We start from the raw sequence: 24,360 nt of genomic DNA on the forward strand, positions 1-24,360 counted from the left end.
TAAATTTTGTTATTGATGTCAGAGAGGAAGGGAGAGGGAGAGATAGAAACATCAATGATGAGAGAGAATCATGGATCGGCTGCCTCCTACACGCCCCACACTGGGGATGGAGCCCGCAACCCGGGCCTGTGCCCTTGACTGGAATAGAACCGTGACCTCCTGGTTCCTAGGTCAACGCTCAATCACGGAGCCACGCCGGCCGGTGGAAGAGAGGAAGAGCCGCTCGCCAAGGCCAGCCTGGGGCCGCCTGGGAGGGGGGCCAGGTGCCGCCCACCTTCCTGATGAGGGTCACCTCCGCCCCGGAAGTGGTTCTGCAGGGAGGCACAGCCTGAGGGTCTGCGGGCAGCGCCAGGGCTGCAGGTCCACGGGGGCCTGGTCAGGCTCCTCCCCAAGGTCCCGCGGCTTCCAGGTGTCCTTCCAGCTCCCAGGTGTCACCCACTCACCTGGGGAGGCTGTGGCGTTTCCGGAAGGGAAGCAGCCGCCACATTGGTTTTGCATCTTTAAGGACGCTGGGCGCCCTGGGCCTCTCCTTGACTCTCAACTCTTGGAAGAAACAGCCCGCGTCCCCCAAAGCAATATCCTGGCGGTGGACACAGAAGCCCAGAGAGAGGTGGGTGTGGAGGCCGCAGAGGCGGGTGGCAGGCAGCTGACGGGCCTCCACCTCCTCGGGGAATAATTCTGGTAAATTTTGGAGTTCACAGCTGCTGGGCAATAAGGAGTTAAGGTCAGAAAACAGGGTTGGCTGGTCTCGGAGGCTGAGGGTGGCTGAGTGGGTCCAAAGGTGGTGACTAGATAAGAGGTTGGAGGGAGGTCAGAGGCAAAGGAAAATGAGGAAAGGTTTTGCAGAAGAGACTGCGCAAATAGATTCTGGAGAACAGCGTTATCACTCGGCCAGCACGGCTCAGGGGTTGAGTGTCGACCTATGAACCAGGAGGTCACGGTTCCATTCCCGGTCAGGGCACATGCCCGGGTTGTGAACTCCATCCCCAGTGTGGGGAGTGCTGGAGGCAGCTGGTCCATGATTCTCTCTCATCATTGATGTTTCTATCTCTCTCTCCCTCTCCCTTCCTCTCTGAAATCAATATATATATATATATATATATATATATATATATATATATATATATATATATATATATATATATATTAGCCCTAGCCGGTTTGGCTCAGTGGATAGAGCGTCAGCCTGCAGACTGAAGGGTCCCGGGTTTGACTCCAGTCAAGGGCACATGCCCGGGTTGCAGGCTCAATCCCCAGTTGGGGGCGTGCAGGAGGCAGCCGATTGATAATTCTCTCTCATCACTGATGTTTCTCTCTCTCTCCCTCTCCCGTCCTCTCTGAAATCAATAAAAATATATATATTTGAAATTACATTAAATACTGGCAATGTGGAAGTCACGGAAAGCGGAAGGACTCTCAGCAGGCACTCTTCTCGGAGCGCAGGAGGAGGCAGGCCTGCTGCTCTGTGATGCCCGCGGCTCGGCGTCCTGCCGCACTGGGAATGCACTCACATCGTCACCAGCTGATGCTTCAGAAGCTCCACGTGGTCCCTGCTATTCTCAGCTTTGCCCGTGAACTAAATTTAGAACTAGGCTGACATTGCCTCTCACTCGGTGACAGCCTGACCCAGGGTTCACTCACTCAGAGCCACGCTGGAGACGGGTCCCCTTGCCATACCCTCAGCTGGCCACCGCTAGCGTGGGGCATGTCAGCTTCTGTCACCACCGATGATGGTAAGTCTTTTTAAAAAAATGTTATTTCTCCTCCTTCACATATAAATAGGTTGCTGCTGATGATGGTGCCTTTACTGGGACTGTGTTGGCCAGAATGTACAGCTGAACTTGGAACTGGATCTAAACAACTCTGGGGGTTCCTGGTCACTCGTGTGATTGTCCTTCTCTGGAGGGTTCAGGAGCATTTGCTTTGAGGTTGTATTTCTCTCCTTTTGACTTTGGGAAGCTGAGGTTCCCGGTCTCGGCACTGTGGTCCTCGCCTCCGGCCAGGCACCGTGCTGGCCTGTCAGGGGATAAGCAAGGAGGAGACCGCAGTCCTAGGGAACGTGGCCACGCTGTTACCGGACAACTGAAGGTGCCCCACGTTGACGGCAGATGAGGAAATGAACGAGCTCATGCAAGTCTAGTAAAACGCACATTTACATGTAGATACTTGGGATTTTAATAAATACTTTGTTGTCTGATAGGCAAATACTTCAGACTGGCTCACCTCTGAGACAAATTGCAGGTTGACTGTGATACAGCCGGGTGGTGGGATTCTAAGCATTTGTATCCCAAGGTTTCTAAATGGCACAAGATCCCGCAAGCTCCCCTGTGTGGGTTCTGTGGGCGTTGCTTAGAAACAGGGACCCTCTCCTTAGGGTTTTCTGCATATTGGCAATTAGTTATCAATTATTTGTCTGTCTTGGTCTCTCTTACCACACATACTGCATACTTCTTCTTTAAAGAAATCAATAATGTAGAGGCAATTAATAATGAAAAGCAGCCCTAACTGGTTTGGCTCAGTGGATAGAGCATGGGTCCTCAAACTTTTTAAACAGGGGGCCAGTTCACTGTCCCTCAGACCGTTGGAGGGCCGGACTATAGTTTTAAAAAAAACTATGAACAAATTCCTATGCACACTGCACATATCTTATTTTGAAGTAAAAAAACAAAACGGGAACAAATACAATATTTGTATTTGCTTGTGGCCTGCGGGCCATAGTTTGAGGACCCCTGGGATAGAGAGTCGGCCGGCAAAGTGAAGGGTCCCGGGTTCGATTCCAGTCAAGGGCACATGCCTGGGTTGCAGGCTCCATCCCCGGTAGGGGGCATACAGGAGGCAGCCTATCAATGATTCTCTCTCATCATTGATGTTTCTATCTCTCTCTCTACCTCTCCCTTCCTCAGTGAGATCGATAAAAAATATAACTATATATAGAAGCTATTTGATCATGATGTACTCAGTGAGCATTCTGAAATGCATTTCTTTCCTCCTCTGGTACCATCAGGTCCTTTCTGAGACGCACCTGTGATCCCGCCATTTAAACCTAAGGAAGCTGGGGACTCTGTGACAATGTGGAGAAACCATGTCAGGGAACGGGGTTTGCTCCGGGGCTGTCAACGCCGTGAAGGAAGTGTGGGAGAAGAGGATACAGATACTCACGGAAGACCTGAAGCGAGAGAAGGAGTTTAAACAGAAGTAGGCTATAATTCCTTTATTCTTTTGAATGAGTGGAAATTCATGGCATCCTTATAGGAAAGAGCATTTCTTACAGGCCTTAGTATTGAATTTGATAGAGATGTTTATTTATTGAAACCTCAACACATACCCAAAGCAGACACCCGACTCAATCAAGAGTGGCCGTGTGACGGGGGCTCGGAAAACACAAGGTCTCTCTGTGAGAACCCTAGTTCCCCTAAGTCCCCAGAGGACTCTGCTCAACATTCACCAAAGTTTGATCAGTACCATTTAGTCTACTTGTCAGTGATTGTTTGCTCAACACCATATCCCCTAGGGTCTAAAGCAACATCCGGCCTGGCCAGTGGGGCTCAGTGGTTGGGTGTTGACCTATGAAACAGGAGATCACGGTTTGATTCCCGGTCAGGGCATATGCTTAGGTTGAGGGCTGGATCCCCAGGGTGGGGCGTGCAGGAGGCAGCCGATCAATGACCCTCTCATCACGATGAGAGCTGTTTCTCTTTCTCTCCTTCTCCCTTCCTCTCTGAAATCAATGAAAACATATTTTAAGAAATAAAACAACATCTGGCAGAAGGCTTTGTAGACTCTCACCTATTTCAATAGCAGTGAGCTCCAGCCAGGGCCTCCAAGAATCCCCTGACTCCTAGATTTGGCTATATTTAAGTCGTTTGGTTCTCCTCTGCCTTCTTGGTATCTGCCTGCTTTCCCCACTGAATGTCTCCAAAGTGCTCTGCTATTCTTGCAAGAGCCCTTTTCCTCATTGATTCCCCATACCTTCACTCCTCAGTTCTCTTTCTAAGCATTACACGGTCTTGCGTTAGTTAGCAAATAACAGAAAATGCAATCGAAAATGGCATAAGCGGGAAGAAAGTCCTGAGGTGAGGCACTTGCAAAACGCCAACAGCCTTGTAGAGTCGGCTTCTCTTGTCACCTTCCACTGCCCATCTCCGCTGAGCTCCCCGAAATGTCACAGGATGACTACACTCCCAGACCTCACAGGCGGGCACCAGAGAAGAGAAGGGAAGAATGGAAACTATTTCTATTTCTTTATTGGCCAGAATTGGGTCATGTGTACACCCCTCATCCAGTTACCTCCTCGGGAATGAGATTGTATGATTGAGTCAGACAAATTAAGGCTTACTGGTATACCTGGGTTACTTGGGGGAAGTGTAGACGGTTGAAAATAACAGGTATTCTCCCAGCAAAGAAGGGGAGGAAAAGATTATTGATGAGCAACTACAGGTGTCTGATAACTGTCCCTAAAAGCATGGGGAGGGGCCATTCTCCCAACCAAAGCCAGGAGAGATAATGATGCTGCTGACAGTGATGAGGGTGGCAGCCCTCGCTGTGCACCCACTGCTTACTAGGCACACAGTGAACTGTGTTTTTGCACCACCTCACGTGATCCTCTCAACATGCTGAAACACAGCCTCCCCTGAGGAGGAAAACCGGCATCCTAGTGCCTTCAACCAGAATGTCCACTTTTCCGGGTGAAGGGACCCAGGGCTGGAAGAGCAGCCACTGAGTCACATCTCCGGCGTCTACCTTGTTGCTCAGCTGTGCGTGGCTTTCATTCCTGCAGTCACCCCAAGGCCCCAAATAGAAACACCAACTGCAGCCAGGGGATTGGACTCCGGCCAGCGGGCAAATGCACTCCCTGCCCCTGCCAGCACCCCCTGAGCCAAGGCTTCCCATGACGCGTATCTGGCTGCAAGGGGGGGTGGCCCAATGACATTTGTGCCCACTTACATTTAGAGGATCTGTTACTGAGGAAGAAGAGGGGTAACGGATACTGGGGACGATAAGCAGTCGCTGTCACCCATGGGTCCTATTATTTTCTCCATTTTCAAGATGGGAAACCCGAGGGACAGGCCTCAGTCACTTGTCAAAGATCACGTTGCTAACAAGTGTGGAAGGGGTATTCGCACTCACGCAGTCCGACGCCCTGTGCGTTACCTCGACCCCAGGTCTCCCACTTCCCTAGGTTGGCTCTGTCTAGGGAGCTACTCTGAGGAAACCCCTTGTTTAGAGTACACACTTCTGATCAAGTCGACTTTACCGCACTCGTAATAAATCCTACTCGTTTTTAAAACAGTGGCCAGGCATCATGGCGTGGTTCTAAACCAGCCGTGGGCAAACTACGGCCCGCGGGCCGGATCCGGCCTGTTTGAAATGAATAAAACTAAAAAAAAAAAAAAAAAAGACCGTACCCTTTTATGTAATGATGTTTACTTTGAATTTATATTAGTTCACACAAACACTCCATCCATGCTTTTGTTCCGGCCCTCCGGTCCAGTTTAAGAACCCATTGTGGCCCTCGAGTCAAAAAGTCTGCCCACCCCTGTTCTCAACTCTTGAATTTCACCTATGACCTGGGTCTCATCAAGAATCATTTATTGCAGCAGCTCTGAGTTCTCTCTGTGCAAGAGTAAGGAGTGTGAATTACTAGTATTTTCCCCTACCATGTCTTCTTTTTCGGCTTCATGACTAGATTGTGATGGGGAGGGAGTAAATGCTAGTAAAATGTAAATTCTAAAAGTTGTTATGCACCCCTCCTCCATCACTAAGGTTACATCTAGACCCCTCTCTGGCCTTACTTAGGTCAGCCCCTGGGGACATTCATTCATGCATGCACCAAACTGACCGTCACCTGGCCTGAGCACCAGGGGGCGCTAAGGATGAACCACCCCCAGATTCTACCCTGGGGTTACAGACAACACTTATGCTAACAGCTATAATTACTATAAGCCATATTAGAGGTTTCTGACTATCTTTAGGGGAAAAGAAAATCAGATACCATTTGATAAATTTAGGGAAAATGCCTATCTTTTTTCACACCTAGACCAAAATTAGTTTTTAGTTCTAGCTAGAATCTTTACTTGGAATTTGCAAAATGTAATTTTCTCTTAATTTTAATCTTAAAACAATTTCATTGTCAATCAGGAACTCAGCTGTTCAGTCTAGAAGGCCACACACACCAACATTCCCTTGTTAGCTGATTAGTTAAATCTTAGGCAAGTCGCAGATGAAAATATACAGACTCTACAGAAATATTTTACAAACACAAACAGCAAATATTACACTTTTAGAGATATTTGGGTTTCTGTGCATTAAAATAAAACCCTTGCTGAAGATCAGTTAATAGGTAAAACTGTTAAGAATATATCTTACCTCCCAGATGTCAAGAGATTTTGGCCAAGAAATATTCAAATGTTTTAAACCTCCATTCTCTGATGACTGCTTCAGTGTTTTGGATTAGATGGTTGCACAGCTCTGTGCATATACCCAAACCGCCGAGTTGCACTGTAAAAGGGTTCGGTTTATGGCACTAAGCTACGTCTCCATAAAGCCGCTAGAACAAATTCATGGGGAGTTACGATGCTTTTCAAAGACGTAAAAACAAAGCATTTGTGATACTGATCATATTTAACATCCTTACAAAATAAGTTCTTGTTCGCTCTCCAGACACTGCTGATCAGTTGTTTTTGAAGGGCCCTCCTTGATAGAAGAGTGAGTGCTCTGGCTAACATCCAGTGCAGTGTCTGCTCTGACCGGTTGAACAGGAAGGTGAGTGTGGCCTCTGTCCTGGCCTGTGAGCTAAGGGACGCCCTGTCTCCCAGGCTCGTGCGGATCTGGGAGGAGCGGGTCACCTTGACGAGGCTGAAGGAAAAGGTCACCAGGGAGAACGGCAGAGTGATTTTGAAGATAGAGCAGGAGGAGTGGAAGGTAAGCGCGGCCGGAATACTCGGTGGTTTGTCCACATTCTGCTTTTCGCAGGAGGAGGGTTCTGAGACTGGGTCATTCAGACTGGAACTAGTTAAGAAATTCTAATTTTAATTACATACCCAAAGGAATGAACAGCTGAGAAGACATATAATGTCACGGTTTTTGTGTGTGTGTGTCTGCAAAAACTCAATTTGCTTCTCCTCTGCGTAAACTTAAATCATTTGTAGTATTTCTTCTTCTAACCCTTTTCAGAATTAATTTCTCATTTTTTAAAAATAAAGGATGACCATCTGCCTAATGAAAATCACATAGCGTTTCTGAAGCAAATAACTCAGTTAAAACTTCACAAAATGGAAATGGATATTATTGTTTTATCAGGTCCACCGACTCTCATATACACACACAGGCACACACGTGCATGCACACACACAGCCCCCCAAAAGTGAGTAACATAATGCACTGGAAAGATCACCCACTTTCCAAGGTTCGTTCACAGATGCAACACTTCCTCTACCACCCCACTTCCGTGCGGCAGGACACGGAGTGACGGAGTAACATCCTGACTGTCTTTCCTTTCTCTCGACTCAGACCCTTCCTTCTTCCCTCCTGAAACTGAATCAGCTACAGGAGTGGCAGCTGCACAGAACTGGTTTGTTGAAAATCCCTGAGTTCATCGGAAGATTCCAGAACCTCATTGTGTTAGATTTATCTCGAAACACGATTTCAGAGATACCCCGAGGGATAGGTAAGGAACTGCTTTTATTCCCGTGCTGTCTTACCCACCTGCAGGTGTGCTTTCCACTAGATTTTTGTTTGAGGCCCCGGCTGGGTAGATCAGTTGGTTAGAGCATCATCCCGATATGCCAAGGTTGTGAGTTTGATCCCTGGTCAGGGCACATGCAAGAATCAACCAATGAGTGAATAGATAAGTGGGCCAACAACTCGACATTTCTCTCCCTCTAAAATAAAAAATCATACATTAAAAAAACCCACGATTTTTGTTTGATACATAGAATAAAGATCTCGTCGTCCCGTAGCCCTGAGTCTTGAGAAAATTTTAAACATTCTGACCTACATCGACGCTCCTGGGTTTACTGAGGTGATTCAGGAGGAGAGATCCATGCAGAAAAGTCTCTTCAGAAATGTATAGATTCTAAAACCAATATTCCTGGTTCAGTAATTCCTCCTTGAAGGAGACAGTGTGAAGGCAAGAAAGGAAATTAGAAAGATCACTTAGCCCTGGCCGGTTTGGCTCAGTGGATAGAGTGTTGGCCTGCAGGCTAAAGGGTCCCGGGTTTGATTCTGGTCAAAGGCACATGCCTGGGTCACAGGCTCAATCCCCACTAGGGGGCATGCAGGAGGCAGCCTATCCATGATTCTCATCAATGATGTTTCTCTCTCTCTCTCTCTCTCTCTCTCTCTCTCTCTCTCTCTTTCCCCCCTCCTCCTCCTCCTCCTCCTCCTCCTCCTCCTCCTCCTCCTCCTCTCTGAAATCAATAAAAATACTTAAAAAAAAAAAAAGAAAGATCACTTAAAGGAGAAAGGAAATCCCCAAAGTGAAAATTTGTCACAATATAGTATAGATAAAACGGAATGAAAAAAATAATGTGTTTTTGCCTAAAGCACTGGTACATCAGCCCCTTATCTGGGAAGAGTTAACAACCTGTCAACTGTGAATATATCACCATAAAACTGGCAAGTTCTTTTTTTTTAAAGTATATTTTTGTTGATTTCAGAGAGGAGGGAAGAGGGAGGGAGAGATAGAAACATTAATGAGAGAGAACCATGGGTCGGCTGCCTCCTGCACACCCTATACTGGGGATCGAGCCTGCAACCTGGGCCTGTGCCCCGACCGGGAATCGAACCGTGACCTCCTGGTTCATAGGTTGACGCTCAACACTGAGCCACACCGGCCGGGCCTGGCAAGTTCTTAATGTGTAATACTTCCTAAGGAAACATTGTCCACCCACCTGGTCTCACTGTGCACTTTTTCATAGGGCTGCTTACTAGACTTCAGGAGCTGACTCTCAGTTACAACAAGATCAAGACGGTCCCCCCGGAGCTGAGTAACTGCGCCAGCTTGGAGAAACTGGAACTGGCTGTCAACAGAGACATCTGCGAGCTTCCTGCGGAGGTCAGGGGAGAGTGCCGGCGACGCCGGTGCCCATCTGCTAGTGGCTTGCTTCTCTCAGTGGTGGGGTCATTCCAAGCAGCACCAGTAAAGAACTGGTACCCATTTTCTTCCAGGGAATGTGTAGTGAAAGCCGTTTCCTGTTATTGTAAGTAAGAGGCATTGTTTAAACAAGAGAAACCTCCGCTTAGCATAAGATACTTCTGTTACTGTCACAGTGCTCACATCCTCCATTGACCAGGCTGTGATCCACCTGAAGGCCAGAGTGAGTCTTACTGATTTCCATTCCTGGAGGCGAAGGCACAGCCTAGGATGTAGTTGATAATAAATGCGTATCGAATGAATGAACCATCATCATGAAGCACAATGTGTTGACAGAAAAAACTCTTTGGTAACTAGTTAGTTGTAATAGAGTGCCCAGGTTGTTTTTAAAAATACATCTTTTTATTGATTTCAGAGAGGAAGGGAGAGGGAGAGAGAGAGGTAAAGGAGAGGGTCCCATAAAAGATTATTTTGGTGCTCGCTTCGGCAGCACATATACTAAAATTGGAACGATACAGAGAAGATTAGCGTGGCCCCTGTGCAAGGATGACACGCGAATTCGTGAAGCGTTCCATATTTTTAAAAGGACACATATGTAATACCCTTTGTAATACTTTAAGCAATAAAAAAAATAAAAATAAAATAAAACCAACATTTCTCACTTAATTTTCTAACAATTTTGCTTGTCAAATAAAGTCTAGAATTTATATACACTAGACAAAATAAAACAAATGAAAATGTCACCTACAGCACATTCTAAAAAGTTGATTCATTTTAACTGTTTTGTATTTCTGTTTTTAAAAAATCTGTACTAGAATTCCCATTTATAAATTATAATAAACAACATTTTAGAAGTTATATATATATATAAAAAAAAGATTATTTTGAATTTGAGCTTTTCCATGCCAATCTCCGCTCCTGGCTGAAAGGAAAGCGTGTTTACTGTGAGAAAGGAAAGAAGTCCCTCCCGGCAGGTCTGCGAGGCCTGGGACTGGGTCTCTTCGGGAGAGACTTTCCTGGGAGTAGATGAGCTTCCGTGGGAGAGGGCTCCATGCTGGAGGTCACTTCGGTTTATTTGATTTCCGCGCTGAGGACATCGCGCCCACGCCTACGGGGAGCTCCCTCGCCAGGGGCGTGTCCGGCCCCTTCCCTCACTGTGGGACCCTCGCTTGTCTCCTCAGCTCGGCCGCCTGACCAAGCTCACCCACCTGGACCTGAGCATGAACAGCTTCACCGCCATCCCCGCCGCCGTGCTGAGCATGCCCGCCCTCGAGTGGCTGGACCTGGGGAGCAACCAACTCGAGCAGCTCCCCGATGCCATAGAGAGGTAAGGCAAGCAGCTTCTATTCCACACTGAGTTCAGGGAGGAAGGAGGGAGAGAGAGAGAAACATCAATGAGGAGAGAGAGTCACGGATCGGCTGCCTCCTGCACGCCCCCTACTGGGGATCGAGCCCGCCACCTGGGCCTGTGCCCTGACCCGGCATTGATCAGTGACCTCCTGGTTCATCGGTTCATCCTCAACCACTGAGCCACCCCGACCAGGCAAGCAAACAACTTCTAATGCTACCAATGGATGTGATGAAGTAACCTAGGATAAGAAATAACAAAGAAAATGAAGGGGACCCCAGGCATAAGCACAGTAGATACATCTAGTTCTAACGGTGCTACCATTTAATAGAAGAGTTTCTTTTATTCCAAAAAAAAAGAAAAGAAAGTAAAATAGCAAAACTTGGCTACCTGGCTTCCGCAATGTGACGAGAACATGCTGCCATGGTGACCACATTGCTTAGCGCATGCCGCACTCTTCTGTGCACGTTAGGAGTGGACGAGGAAGCTGGACTGCTCAAGGCCACAGTCAGTGTGCGACCCGGGACTTGAACCCAGGCCGCCTGCCCCCAGAGTCTATGGTGTTAACCACATGCACACTTCCTTTGCCCGCTGAGCACATTAGTAATTTCTGATTTTCGCTGATTCGGATTCGATCCCATTTACAGCAGGCCTTCTTTAACACTAGATTGCCCAAGGAAGTCATTTTGACTGCTTTTTAATTTCAATTAGAAAAACAATTATGGCCGAAACCGGTTTGGCTCAGTGTATAGAGCGTCGGCCTGTGGACTGAAAGGTCCTGGGTTCGATTCCGGTCAAGGGCATGTACCTGGGTTGCGGGCACATCCCCAGTAGGAGGTGTGCAGGAGGCGGCTGATCGATGTTTCTCTCTCATCGATGTTTCTGACTCTCTATCTCTCTCCCTTCCTCTCTGTAAAAAATCAATAAAATATATTTAAAAAAAAAAAAGAAAAACAATTATGTATATAAGGACACAATGTCTTAGAATTTTGTGACTTTTTGTACAACATATAAATGCGTTTATTAATAATTGTAGTTACCTCCCCCCTCCTTCATTTCCAGTATATATATATGTGTTATACCTATATTGCCCAAAAGCAGTCATTTTGACTGCTTGGGAAATTTTAAATAATCAAATGACTCTTATTACTGAATTGAGTAAATTTCTTATATGACCAGTTCGGCTCTGTATTGAAATAACAGTTTTCCTTTTTTTCCATTACCGTCACATGATAACATACAAGTACATGATAAATTGTCGATACTTGATAAGTTGCAGTTGCTCAATAAGCTAAACTAGTACTTGTTATTCGAATCTTTATGCAGTGATACTTGTTCTAATAAGTTGTTTATTTCTTTTGCGCCCTAAATTCATGAAAGAAATGTCGAATAGAAGTGAGTTATTGGAAAAGCTAAGGAACATAAGTGAAGAGTGCTCCGATATTATTCTTTCACAATGCAGTCATTTTGACTGCTTTTGGGCAATATAGGTATATACTAAGTTTCAGTCTTTCTAGTGTTAAGAAAGTCTATGAGAGCAGTGAAGAAGTCTAGAATACACTGATCTCATTTCCACTCCTGCACCATGACACTGCCCTATAGGAATGAACTCCCTTGCCGAAACCGGTTTGGCTCAGTGGATAGAGCGTCGGCCTGCGGACTGAAAGGTCCCAGGTTCGATTCCGGTCAAGGGCATGTACCTTGGTTGCGGGCACATCCCCAATGGGGAGTGTGCAGGAGGCAGCTGGTCGATGTTTCTCTCTCATCGATGTTTCTAACTCTCTATCTCTCTCCTTTCCTCTCTGTAAAAACTCAATAAAATATATTTTTCTAAAAAAAGGAATGGGCCTGGCTGGCATGGCTCAGTGGTTGAGCATCGACCTATGAACCAGGAGGTCACAGTTCAATTCCCGGTCAGGCCATATGCCCGGGTTTCGGGCTCAACCCCCAGTAGGGGGCGTGCAGGAAGCAGCCAATCAATGATTCTCTCTCATCATTGATGTCTCTGTCTCTCTCCCTCTCTCTTCTTCTCTGAAATCAATAAAAATATATTAAAAAAAAAAAAAAAAAGGAATGAACTCCCCAATGCCGTTCCCTTATAAGCAGGTGAGGTGAGGTGAGTTCACTCGATCGGTATGCTGGCTGGTGGAGATGCTGCAGAAGGTGACATTTCTTTGTTAAGTTCCTAAGAACCAGGGTGTCTGTATCGTGTGCGACTGACTCATCGCAGAAACCTCTTTCAATTCTTCAGGATGCAGAGCCTGCACACCTTGTGGCTGCAGCGGAATGAAATCGCCTGCTTGCCCGAGTCCATCAGCAGCTTGAAAAACCTGGGCACGCTCGTTCTCTGCAACAACAAACTGCAAGACATCCCGGCGTGCATGGGCAAGATGCCCAGCCTGAGGTACAGATTCTCCACACCAGACTGGCACGCTCCTTTCTGGCTGCGGAACAAAGCCACACAGCGGAATCACTGCACATCTGAGTTCTCCTTCAGATGAATACACCCATTTCAAAGGCGTGACCAACTTTGAAACCCTAATTTACAAATCGGATGCATATAATGCCGAGTCCATAAAACTAAAGCCGTGCTGGGATTTATCAGCATCAAGGAATGCCCTATATTTTTTAATATGTTTTTATTGACTTTTAAAGAGAGAGGAAGGAAGAGGGAGAGAGAGAGTAACATTGATGAGAAACATCATCAATCGGCTGCCTCCTGCACGCCCCATTCTGGGGATCAAGCCCATAACCCAGGCATGTGCCCTGATCCGGAATTGAACCGAGATCTCTTGGTTCCTGGGTCAATGCTCAACCATTGAGCACATGGCCAGGCAAGGTATGCCCTCTGTTGGTGACGTTTTCATGAAAATCGCCTAAGTTCATTACTATTAAAACTCCTTTGGTATCTTCCTCCCAAAATTTAACTTCTTGGCAGTGAACATAAGACATGAGAATTCATGCCAAATCCCACATCTGTAACAAAACCATTCATTCACATGTGCAGCGACTACCAAGGTCTGTACCAGATGGTGAAGTTACGATGATAAAAAGACACAAACAAGTCTATAAAATACGCATATTTTAAGTTTATTGCGTTCATTGTACAGATAAAGCAGACTTTCTGTTAGATGGCCTGGCTCAAGTGCAGGCCAATGGGAGTGTTCTGAGCATGTCAGGTCGGCCAGGTGAAGCTATCCTGTGCAGTAGCTTCGGGGAATTACATGCATTTTTGGCTGACTTTCAAGTTACAGTTGGTCTATCAGGTCATAACCCCACTGTCAGGTGGAGGAGCCTCTGTGTTTGAGATGCATTAGGAATGCCCTGGGAAGTCCCACTGCTCCACATTAAATCCATGCTGCTAACAGTTGCTTGCTTTTATTTATTTTAAAATGTTTTTATTGATCTTAGAGAGGGAGAGGGAAAGATTGATGAGAGAAACATCCATCAGCTGCCTCCTGCACGCCCTCTACTGGGAGGAGTCCTCACTCTGGGCATGAGCCCTGACCATTGGAACCTGTCAAACCAGTGACCTTTCCTGCATTGAAGGACGCCCAACCGAGTCACACCCGCAGGACTAGCAGTTACTTTTCCGAGCTCTGGAAATAACTTGTCTCCAGCTGGTATTTTTTTCTTCAAGAAAGAAACTTAAAGGCTCTTGGGCTATGTCACATCTCACCAAGATGCCCAGGCATTGGGACCAGCTAGAAAGAGTTTAGAACAGCGGTCGCCAACCGGTGGTCCGTGGACCACTGGGGGTCCAGGAGGTCCGAAAGGTTGGCAACCGCTGGTTTATATGATCATCGTTGCTCTGTCTCCAGGGAAGTGCACACTCCCACGGCACCTGTAAACCCTGGTTTCTGGCACTCTGCTAGGTTTGTCAACTTCAGAGACAACCCGCTGAGACTGGAAGTGACCCTTCCGGCCCCTGAGAGCACCGAGGAGGAGGAGGAGCAGGAATTATTCGGCCTCCAGTTCATGCACACCTACATCCAGGAGTCCCGGAGACAAGCAGGTATGCGACTGGTTCTTCCACAGGTTCTGTATTCCTTCTGGTGGTGAAGTGTTTATGTTCATGAACTCCTTTGTGGATTTCTTCTATCTTTTTAAAACATGTTTTTATTGATTCTAGAGCGAGAGGAAGGCAGAGGGAGAGAAACAACAATGGGAGAGGAACATCCACCAGCTGAACCTGCAGGTTCTGCAGGTGAGGAGCAGCTAGGTGCACGTCCCACATGTCGGTCAGGAGGCTAAGGGAAATGAACAGGGTGGGGGAAGCTGCGATTGACCTACGGCTGGCATGCTGAAGGGCAATCGTTACTTCCCGTAGAGAATTAGGTACCCGTGTCGGAAATGTAAATGGACAAGACTGTGTCGGTGATTCTCGTGTGTGTATAAATGTTTTATGAAACTTAAGTGATTGTGCCTCCTATAGCATAATCACTTATTTCTGGGCATGAGTTGTTGAATGGTACAAAATGGATGGTGTGACGTAAATGAGCATTGTCTGACCCAGTGTATCAGGTTAATTATTGAATGACTAGTAGCCCTGCGCAGGAATCTGTACGCCAGTAGCTCACTGCCACCCTCCCGTAGCTCCCCCCTCCCCCCTGCACCCCCCTCATGGCTTGCTGCCCTGCCCCCTCCTGTAGCTCTCCGCACCCTGCTTGTACCTCGCTGGCCCACCCTCCTGCTGATCCATGATCTGGTCGTGATATGCTTGGTCGTTATGCCTCAGGGCATAATGGCTAATTAGCATATTCCTCTCTTATTATATAGGATGTATTATCTTCATTTATATTTCCTTGAATGGGGGGCGCATGAGTAACTAACTTAAAATAGAATCAAACTACCTTACTTTAATAATATTTTGCATACAACTTATAACAAGAGAAAAAGGTAACTTAAACAGTCAATACAACCAAGTCTGCTTATTATTTATTAAAATGATGAGATTCATGAACTAGCACTATTTCTAACAGTTACTATTCATGGAGTACTTGCTCTGTGCTCCGACCATTCTAAGCATTTTACATTCATAATCTCATCTGATGTTCACAACAACCTTGCGAGGTAGGCTTTATTATTGCCATCACCCCCATTTTAAGAGGAAATTGAGGCACAGAGATTAGGTAGCTTGCCCAAGGTCACACAGCTGAGAGGTGGTAGGCTTGGGATTTGAACCCACGCAGTTTCACAAAACATGAGATTAAACTAAAATAGAAAAGTCAGGAATTAAAAAGAGGCTGTTTAATTTACGATTCATGTAAGCACAGACCTATAAAAAAGTTTCCTAAGAGCATCACTAATCCAAAACTAGTAATTCTGAATCTCTGTCTTGGCAAAGGTACCAATGATTAACACATTTGTTTACAAATAAAGGCAGAATCACTCAAGGATGCGATGTGGAAAATACCAGTCGCGCCATGTGATTGGCTTAATATTGCTGTGCATAGAAACTCTTTACGAGGTAAATGAGGCCTCAGTGTGAGGTGTCTGGTTTCACTACCTAATTTTCACTACACTCCAAATTCTTTTCCCAAACAAGAGAGAACACACTTATATCTGTATTTATACATGTACAAGTAGCCTCTTAAAAGGTGTGAGATAATTAACTTCAGAAGTTATTTGCAAATTTCGACTTAATTTGTGAAGTGAGCTTCTCAGTGTCTTTTTGGAAGTTCTAACTGTATAATACCCAATAGAACGAAATATTTTTTTCTTCCCCTGGAAAACATCGCTTCGGTTTTGGAGTTTGCTTGGACAAATTCTGAGAATATATACACGCAGGTCTGACCCTGGAAATCTGATTGGTTGATTGTGCATAGCTCTGGGTCTGTTTGCAAAGGAAAAAAAGCAAACTGACTATTCTTTCCAAATCTGCTTGGAAAGAAAAACCCACACAGAAGCCAATGCGCAGGCTGCCCCGTTAGAAACTGACAACTGATTATTACGCCTTGAACTTGAGAAATAAAAAGGACTAAATAAAACCAAGGGACAGTGAATTCCAAAATTCATGTACCTAGAAAGTGACTTTGCTAGCCCCATGGCGACCTGTTGTGTGTTTCAGATGCCGCAGCCGTCTGTGCGACCACGCCCCCCGCCTCTACAGACCCCGACGGCTGACGGGACCCAGGCGCCTGCTGAAGTGACTTTGGTGAATTCTCTCAGGTCTGGACTCTTCTCAAGTAAAAAACAAAGCTAGTACCAAAGTTCAATGAGGCACAACGTTTTTTTAAAGTTCGCATGACCTGCTATCAATGATATTTTTGTGAATATAAAAATACAATGTAGAAGGCCTTGTTTTTTGGTGGAAGACAGATGGTGTTCAGTTTCTTCTCCGTCAAGCAGTCGCGTCTGCTGGTGGAGCCTGCGCGGGTAAGGCCGTGAGCAGCACGTTCTCCAGGGACACCCCCGGGTCGGCGTAGCGCTGCAGCGCGCCCCGGAAGCCCCGCCGCTGCAGGTACTCCAGGCGGCCCTGGTCAATCAGCAGCTTGCACAGGCGCCCCAGCCTCTCCTTCTCCTCCGCAGGGAGAAACCTACACAGAGAACACACACAGCCACGCTCGCGTTTGTCAGTTTGCAACAAGCTCTTTATGGCTCCTGTGTCCTGGAAGCCGCCGGTGAGCTGCCAGACCCTGGGCGCTGTGTCCCACGCTTCCCAGACACGCTTCACTTATGACCACAGTGCAGACGTGAGGCTTTGAGCTGACGGCCACACACATGTTCATGAATGAACTTTGGCAGCATTCGTCTGAGAACAGAGATGACGAACAGTCCCGCCCCAGAGCTGTCCAGTTCCCCGTCACTTACCCGGGCAAAGTCCCGGCGCGGTCCTCAGGGCCCCTGTGTCCCCCGCCATCATGCTCCTCGCCGTCCTCGCTCTCGTCATCTCTTGTCCTGGGGACACTGGAGGCCTCCAGAGCAGCTGTCCGCCTCCCACACGTCGCCCAGCTACTCATGCGCTGGAAATAGTGGAACTCCAGGGCTCCCAGGCCCCGGGCCCTGAAATAGTCTTTGCCCACATAGTGTCTCCAATCGCACCTGTGGTGACAGCACAGCGCGACCACAATGCCAGCCACAGGGCTCCACTCCTCCGCCACGAGTCCTTCACCTCCGTCCCCGGCCGCAGCGTCCAGGTCTTTGTCTGCCTTACTGTTCTTTATGCGTTTGGCTGAAGGCTCCTCATTCCCCTCCTCACGCCTGGCTCCGTACGTTTCAACCAGACAGCGTAATGCCAGATCTGCAAACACAACCACGGCCCCACGGCAGCGTCTTCCCCGTGAGTCCTTTCACTTCGAGGGAGCACTATGGCTTCTAAAACCCCAAACCAAAAGCAGCCAACCTGCTTAGCTTCCCACCAGTGATCAATCTCTTCTGAATGGTCAGCTTTGTTCGTATTTGCTCTTTTCTCATTATTGTCTCACTTTCTTGAATGATTTATTCTGCATAAAGTCTAGTTCCCAGTAAAACTGTCCGAAGCTTAAGGTCTAGTTTGCAAAATCTTTCAGTCCAAATCCTGGGACTGACTTCAGGTCTCCTGCCCTGGCGGAGGAAATGCCTCGCACAGAGCAAACTCATCTCCCTACACTTACAAGCCATGGAGGTTTCCACCTCAAGAAAAGCCGAAGAAAGAAATGAAGAGGCCAGGCGTCCGTGTAGGCTGGCGGAGGTGCCAGTTCTGGAAGGAGAGATGGAGGGAAGACGCAGAGGGAGAACCAGGAAGGAAGAGCCACCGAGAAGCACGCCATTCAAGAAGGGGAGCAGGAGGCCCTGTGTCTGATCTCACTCGGGGCCATGGGCAGCTGAGCAGGAGGCCCTGTCTGCTCTCCCACGGGCAGTGCCCCCGGGCAGACCACCACGCTGTGACCACGTGACGGGAACACAGAGACACCCCTGAAATGGCGGGGCGGTGCGCTAGGACCTCAACAGCGTGGAGATGCGATGGGTGTGCGGGCTTACCTGTCGCCGCACCACACAGGTGCTTTCCGATTCCTACCACAGGCAGCCTCTCCCTGCTCAGCACGGGAATCCTGTCTGAAATAAGAGGAGAACTAAGTCAGCCCCTCGTGGGATAAGGCCTTACGGTGCCTCCCCAAACAGAGAACTAAGAGTCTTTGAATTTTAGGGCTGAGAGAGACTCAAACGAAACGTTCGCACTTGGTGGTTTAGGAATGAGGCTCCAAGACGCAGCGGCTGGAGGAGGAGCACAGGCGGCTGTGAGCGAGCAGTGTGACGGCTGCCTGACCCGGCCTCGCTCTCGCGCCTGACGCGTGTCATGCGTGGCCGGACTTCCAAGCAACCCGAGTTGGAAACGTCTATGATTTATGGCAGACAACGGAAAGTTACGCAACTCACTCAAACACAGGTGTTGAATGTCGATCTGAAGTCTTTGAAACACTGAATTTTTCTTTCTGTGTTTGCCATCTACCTGCACAAACAGAACATTATTATAACCATGGCTTTTCTATGTTTAAGGAAAAGCTTTATTAAAATAAACAAGTTCTATTTGTTTTCAAAATGCAGAGCAAAATCCCCTTTCGTTAAGAGACATGCCTCTGGCCTACGAGGACGTGCAAGCCCATCCGGGCAGAGTGCGGCCGAGGTCGCTCACCTTGAACCTCGTGGGCACCTTCTCTACGAGGATGAAGTGAACTTCTTCGGCATCTTTTAAGGCAATATCAACCCAGTGAGATAATTTCCCCTTTCCTGCTCCAAACTCAACAAAGCATCTTCTTGGACCAAGTAACTTTAATTTCTCAATGTTACCTAAAATAGAAGCCTGCAAACCTCACGAGATTATTTTATAAACGAGAGCAAACACATCTGGCTCAAGCGGGAAGAACAGCAGAAGGTAATGTCTACAGAAGGCGGCATGGTCACAAGGAAGATGTCTGTGTGGCTTTAAATTTTTTTCTCTTGCTTTGTTTTTAAATATTTAACACGCGGTACTCAGACCCACAGTCAGGCCAAACATTTTAGTAGACGTTTACACATACTTATTAGAATGGAAGGGTTCTGTCCCTGAAAGGCACACTGAGTGAAAGCTCATTAGTAGCTATGTTTAGAAGGAACGGAATGTTAGCTTCTGACAGACCAGAGGCCATGTTCAAGATCAGCGTGGCCTACACATACCTGCTGCTTCAGGTGTTTGGTTGCAGAGTCACCATTGTTAGGGTCATTAAGGGCATCATGCAATGCAGGATGGGACATAATTTGATCTTTAAGTGTCGAGTTCAAACCTGTGCCAAATGTAAGCACCAGAGCTTAAGCAGCCAAACCTGAAACCACAGGCTCTGGACCATGGTGGGAATACCCTTAAACCACGCTGGTGCCGGTTCACGTACCACCTAGCTGTTCTTCAAAATCTTGAACTCGCAGCTTTAGGCAGACTTACCCTCACTTGCTTTTTTCAACTTCTTAATTAAAATTTCCAACTGTTCTTCAGGGAGAGAAGAAATTGGAACCTACATACAAAAAAATGAGGGGTGAGCTGATCACTAAGAATATCAATTCTATAGAAAATGCATTCTAAATTTTAAAAAATTAATTTATTCCAAACAAAAATTGGCACACAGCTTATTCAACGTGGAGACAGCTTATAAATACTGTTTAAAAGTAAAAAGTCCGCCCTAACCGGTTTGGCTCAGTGGATAGAGCGTCGGCCTGCGATCTGAAAGGTCCCAGGTTCAATTACGGTCAAGGGCATGTACCTTGGTTGCGGGCACATCCCCAGTGGGGGGTGTGCAGAAGGCAGCTGATCGATGTTTCTCTCTCATCGATGTTTCTAACTCTCTATCCCTCTCCCTTCCTCTCTGTAAAAAATCAATAAAATATATTAAAAAAAAAAAGTAAAAAGTCAAGTACTTACTAACTGTTCAGGTATTTCTGTTTCGTCTTTTAGGCCTGCATTAATATCTTGAATAAAGAAGTCCTTAACCAAAACAAAACCATAAAAATGCTGTTATTAATGTGAAGAGCTCACAGAAACTGAACTGAAAAACTGATCCTTCCCTTCTCCCCTTGTCTGTGCCTCCCTTCGACCCATTCATTCATTACACAGTTACTGAGCACCTACTGTCGTCCTTCATTACAGTTACTGAGCACCTACTGTGGTCATTCATTACAGTTACAGAGCACCTAGTGTGGTCATTCATTACAGTTACTGAGCACCTACTGTGGTCATTCATTACACAGCCACTGAGCACCTACTGTGGTCATTCATTACAAAGTCACTGAGCACCTACTATGGTCCTTCATTACATAGTTACTGAGCACCTATTGTGGCCCTTCATTAGCTTTGGGTGCTGAGGATTCACCACAGGAGAGAACAGAACAAGGAACTCTGTGTACACGGATCTTCTATCCTAGTGAGTGGTTCTGTGAACATCTGTCATCTAGAGAAATTCATCAGTAATTTTCTATGAAGAGTTTTAACCTCACTACAGCGCAGAACGGAGGGCTGTGCCATTTCTGTTCACGGCGTTAAAGCAAAAACAAAGCATCAACTATACCCATGGCTGCTGATCAGACAGGAACCATGACCAACACCAGAGGCAAGATACCGATGTCGCAACAGTTTAGGTCTGATTTCTTCCACCTAAAATACTAATGAAAATAGATAATCATTCTCTCTGGGAAGCCTGTCTTGGTCTCTTGGACTTAATTTTAATTTTTACGTAAGTGTGTGTTCTTATCACATGTGCACTCCTTCCGTTGACCTTATTACGATACCCGTTCTTGACAGCTTACTTACCAGTTTCAAAGAAGCCCCTTGGGATCAATTTAATTGGAATAACCCTAGGAGGCACTAAGGAAATATTTCTGAATAAACACGTTGTGAAATCATTCTCTGAACTACACTCTGGTTGTATAAAATTCTATTATCTGAACGAGGACTCTGTCGGATACAGTGCTGGCCTTCACACATGCAAACGCAGTGACCGCATTCAAGCCTCGGAGACGAGAGTTAAGTGCTCACATCTGTAATCTACTGAGCCTGTAAAACATCACACAGCACACGGTCACCATTCAGTTCTACCGATCAGCTACTTACAGGTTTGGGCTTCTCTCTTGAGTTACATTTTCTCAAATGCTTTGCTAATTGATCTTCGTAGACTGTGCTACATTTGAAGAGAAAATTATTTAAGGTAAGACTTGTGACAATTACTGTTTCCGGCACAGAAAAACCCCTTATCTGACCCCGTACTTACTGTTTCGGATCTAAAGGACACAGGATTCTTTTTCGAGCATTTTCTTCCTAGTAAAGATAAAGGATATATTTATTTGAATAAAATATCAAATTCATTGCTTACAGGTACTAGCTTTGACTTCAGTGTAATCCTAAGTTGATGCATTCCCGAAACAAGGCAGAGAGTCCTTAAGTGGCCATGAATGAAACATTGGCTCAAGTAGGTCACAGGGTTCAACAACTAGTGTCCAGTGCAGCTGGTGTGCGCACAGATGAGCAAATACTGCTTTGGACGAGGCCCCGCAGCTTCCTACAGGTGATGAAGACGGCCTGCATACGAACCTGCACCTATGACAGCACTGATGAAGACACCACTCTCAGTTCAGGCACCACTGAGTGAGGAAAATACTGCCAATTTAAGTTATGATGTCACTGATTTCGGGATACATCCTGATTTCAGAGATGCTCAAAGAAAGGGTCTTAGACACGATGAACTATGGCATTTAACCATTGGCTCGGTGGCCAAATTCTACAGGCGAGCAGAGTCGCACCGTTTGTTTCTAAGTCACGTGGATTGAACCATATGCACTAGGAAAATTCAAGGGAAATTAATCGTGATGGCAACTCCACGCGATCTGTAGGGGACAGGGCAGTACTTGGAGGTCTGGTCCTCAGCTCCAGCTCCTAACTCTGTGACCTTAGTAGACCTACTGCCTCCACCCAAACATGACCATTAATTTTGCCTCCAAAGGGGGAGGAAGATGAAGTGAGCTAATTGTTTCTAAAAACCTGCGTAGCACAGGGCTGGCTCTCGGGGAATACCAACCGACCGGCTGGTAAGGACTGATTCTGAGTCTGCTGTCACCTTCCAGCCGTGTGGCTAAGCTCACGTCCGAGGTCTCAGAGTGAGAACAAAACCACACATCTTCTTCTTCAATCGAGGGACGTCTGCCGGTCCCCTCAAAGCCGGCCCACACACCTGTGGGTGTGCGCCCGAGTTCTCACCCTAAGTCCAGGCCGCCCCACCCCCGAACCAGGGTAAGCTGGTTCCCGTGTGCTGCCCTCTGGGCCAGTGCCAGGGCATTCAGCGTCTGAAGCAGGGCGATGGCCACCACGGACAGTGGCGGATGAAGGGGCTGAGCTGTCCTGCATGGAGCCTAGAAGGGTGAACCGGGACTAACAAAAGCCACACACCCAGCACTGGGCGGCCCCAGGCCCGAAGCAGACACCTGCCTCTTCTCCTTAACCCAGAGCCTACTGGCAGGGCCTTTCCCCACCGGCACCCCTCCTCTGTTCCCATTCCTATTTTCCTATCATCTACACCCCAACTCACAGTCCAGTTATAGGGGGGACTGTACTAGTGAACACAATGGCTGCCTGTTTTCATTTTTATTTTTTTAAATGTGTTTTTATTGATTTCAGAGAGGAAGGGAGAGGGAGAGAGAGCCACCGATCAGCCCCCCCCCACCCCCCCCATCGAGCCCGCAACCCAGGCCTGTGCCCTTGATGGGAATCCAACCCGCGACCCTTCAGTCCGCAGACCGAGGCTCTATCCACCGAGCCAAGCCGGCCAGGGCTGGTTTCATTTTAAAAGGGAGAGTGGATTCTGACATGTTTTAACCCGCCCGCCCCCCCGCCCCCCAATTAGGAAGTACAGATGATGGGGAGAGTGATTAACCACAGAACTTGTATGCATAAGGCATAACCCATGGGTAAGGGGTCAATGGGGGGATGGGGGGGGGCATCTGTAACACTTTCAACAATAAAGATTTAAAAAAAGGCGAGCAGCCACAGCACAGTGGGGATGTAAAGCGCCCGCAGGGAATGCGGTCAGCAATGGCGATAACCACGCGGGGCCAGCTGGGGGCTGGGGCGGGGGGCGGGCACCCTAAGTTACAGGACTGTCTATCGCTGTTGTGCACCGGAACTGACAGGCTATGGAGCGTCACCTGCAACCGAAAAGTGAAACAATAAAACTGCCCCTCCAGGAGCGGGGGGGGGGGGGGGGGCATCCTCGGGGTGAGTTCGGGAGGCCGCACGGGCTGTTCATTTCAGGACTGGACACGGGCGGGGGGGTCCCTTCGTCCACACGGTGCTGCGCACCCCCAACCAACACAGATGACACTGCGTGTCAACTGTCACCGAAAAGTAAAGAAACACCTGCTTCCAAGTCACACTCTAAGGAGCTTCTCTCCGCCGCACTGACGAGAACAAACGGGGTGCGGATCCCCGCGCGTCATGGAGGGACCCCGGGGGGCGGCGACGCGGCGGACGCGGGAGTCCCTCTCCTCGTCGCCCCCCGGGGGCCCAGAACCACGGGGATGAACCGAAGAGGCTGGAAAACGCGGGGGATCGAAGCCCAAGTCGGTGCGAGAGGGGAGGGGCGGGGCCGGGAAACTTGGTTCCGACTTTCGGGCGGGGAGCTACCAGACCTCCGCGGCGCCAGCGTGTTCGCCACAGAACCTCCTCCCGGCTGCCGCCACCATCCTGCAGAACCTCTTCTTCTTTGCCACGTAGTAGCCGCAGCGACCCTCGGCTGGGAAGCCCGTCGCGTGCGGAGTCGGCGCAGAGGCCGCCATCGTTCAGGGCAAGCAGCGAGTGGAGGGAGGGAAAGTTGTCAGCTCCCCGCGGGAACCTCTGCCCTTATCAAAGATGGCCGCCTCGGGCCCCGCCACGCTGGTGACGCCGGGACTACCGCTCTGCCAGCCCCGCCCCCGCCCGACCGGA

At 47.8% G+C, this 24,360-nt stretch overlaps 2 protein-coding genes and 1 non-coding gene across 6 annotated transcripts; 2 read left to right on the plus strand and 1 right to left on the minus strand.

The window, feature by feature from the left end:
- Positions 1 to 1,426: 1,426 nt before the first annotated feature.
- On the plus strand, positions 1,427 to 16,745 carry LRRC39 (leucine rich repeat containing 39). Of its 2 annotated transcripts, none has more exons than XM_059673612.1 (10): positions 1,427 to 1,733; positions 3,005 to 3,195; positions 6,816 to 6,921; positions 7,510 to 7,666; positions 8,919 to 9,055; positions 10,276 to 10,421; positions 12,694 to 12,846; positions 14,318 to 14,457; positions 14,581 to 14,649; positions 16,513 to 16,745. In XM_059673612.1, the coding sequence occupies exons 2-10, from the start codon at positions 3,083 to 3,085 to the stop codon at positions 16,566 to 16,568; spliced, it is 1,077 nt and encodes a 358-aa protein (XP_059529595.1). In that variant the 5' UTR covers positions 1,427 to 1,733; positions 3,005 to 3,082; the 3' UTR covers positions 16,569 to 16,745. The 2 variants fall into 2 exon arrangements, with proteins under 2 accessions (XP_059529595.1, XP_059529593.1); XM_059673610.1 differs by having other exon boundaries at positions 1,434 to 1,733; positions 14,575 to 14,649.
- Positions 9,569 to 9,675, plus strand: LOC132221488 (U6 spliceosomal RNA). Its single transcript, XR_009450018.1, has one exon. It is a non-coding gene; the product is annotated as a U6 spliceosomal RNA (small nuclear RNA).
- TRMT13 (tRNA methyltransferase 13 homolog) lies at positions 15,361 to 24,298 on the minus strand. Of its 3 annotated transcripts, XM_059673607.1 has the most exons (11): positions 24,066 to 24,298; positions 21,656 to 21,702; positions 21,499 to 21,565; positions 20,314 to 20,376; positions 19,840 to 19,909; positions 19,578 to 19,684; positions 19,057 to 19,224; positions 18,801 to 18,873; positions 18,405 to 18,479; positions 17,256 to 17,685; positions 15,361 to 16,981 (listed from the first exon to the last, which is right to left on the minus strand). In XM_059673607.1, the coding sequence occupies exons 1-11, from the start codon at positions 24,210 to 24,212 to the stop codon at positions 16,786 to 16,788; spliced, it is 1,443 nt and encodes a 480-aa protein (XP_059529590.1). In that variant the 5' UTR covers positions 24,213 to 24,298; the 3' UTR covers positions 15,361 to 16,785. The 3 variants fall into 3 exon arrangements, with proteins under 3 accessions (XP_059529590.1, XP_059529591.1, XP_059529592.1); XM_059673608.1 differs by lacking the exon at positions 19,578 to 19,684 and having other exon boundaries at positions 19,057 to 19,109; XM_059673609.1 differs by lacking the exon at positions 15,361 to 16,981 and having other exon boundaries at positions 17,542 to 18,123.
- Positions 24,299 to 24,360: the final 62 nt, after the last annotated feature.

The sequence above is a fragment of the Myotis daubentonii genome, chromosome 18, assembly GCF_963259705.1.
Source record: "Myotis daubentonii chromosome 18, mMyoDau2.1, whole genome shotgun sequence".
NCBI classification, from domain to species: domain Eukaryota; kingdom Metazoa; phylum Chordata; class Mammalia; order Chiroptera; family Vespertilionidae; genus Myotis; species Myotis daubentonii.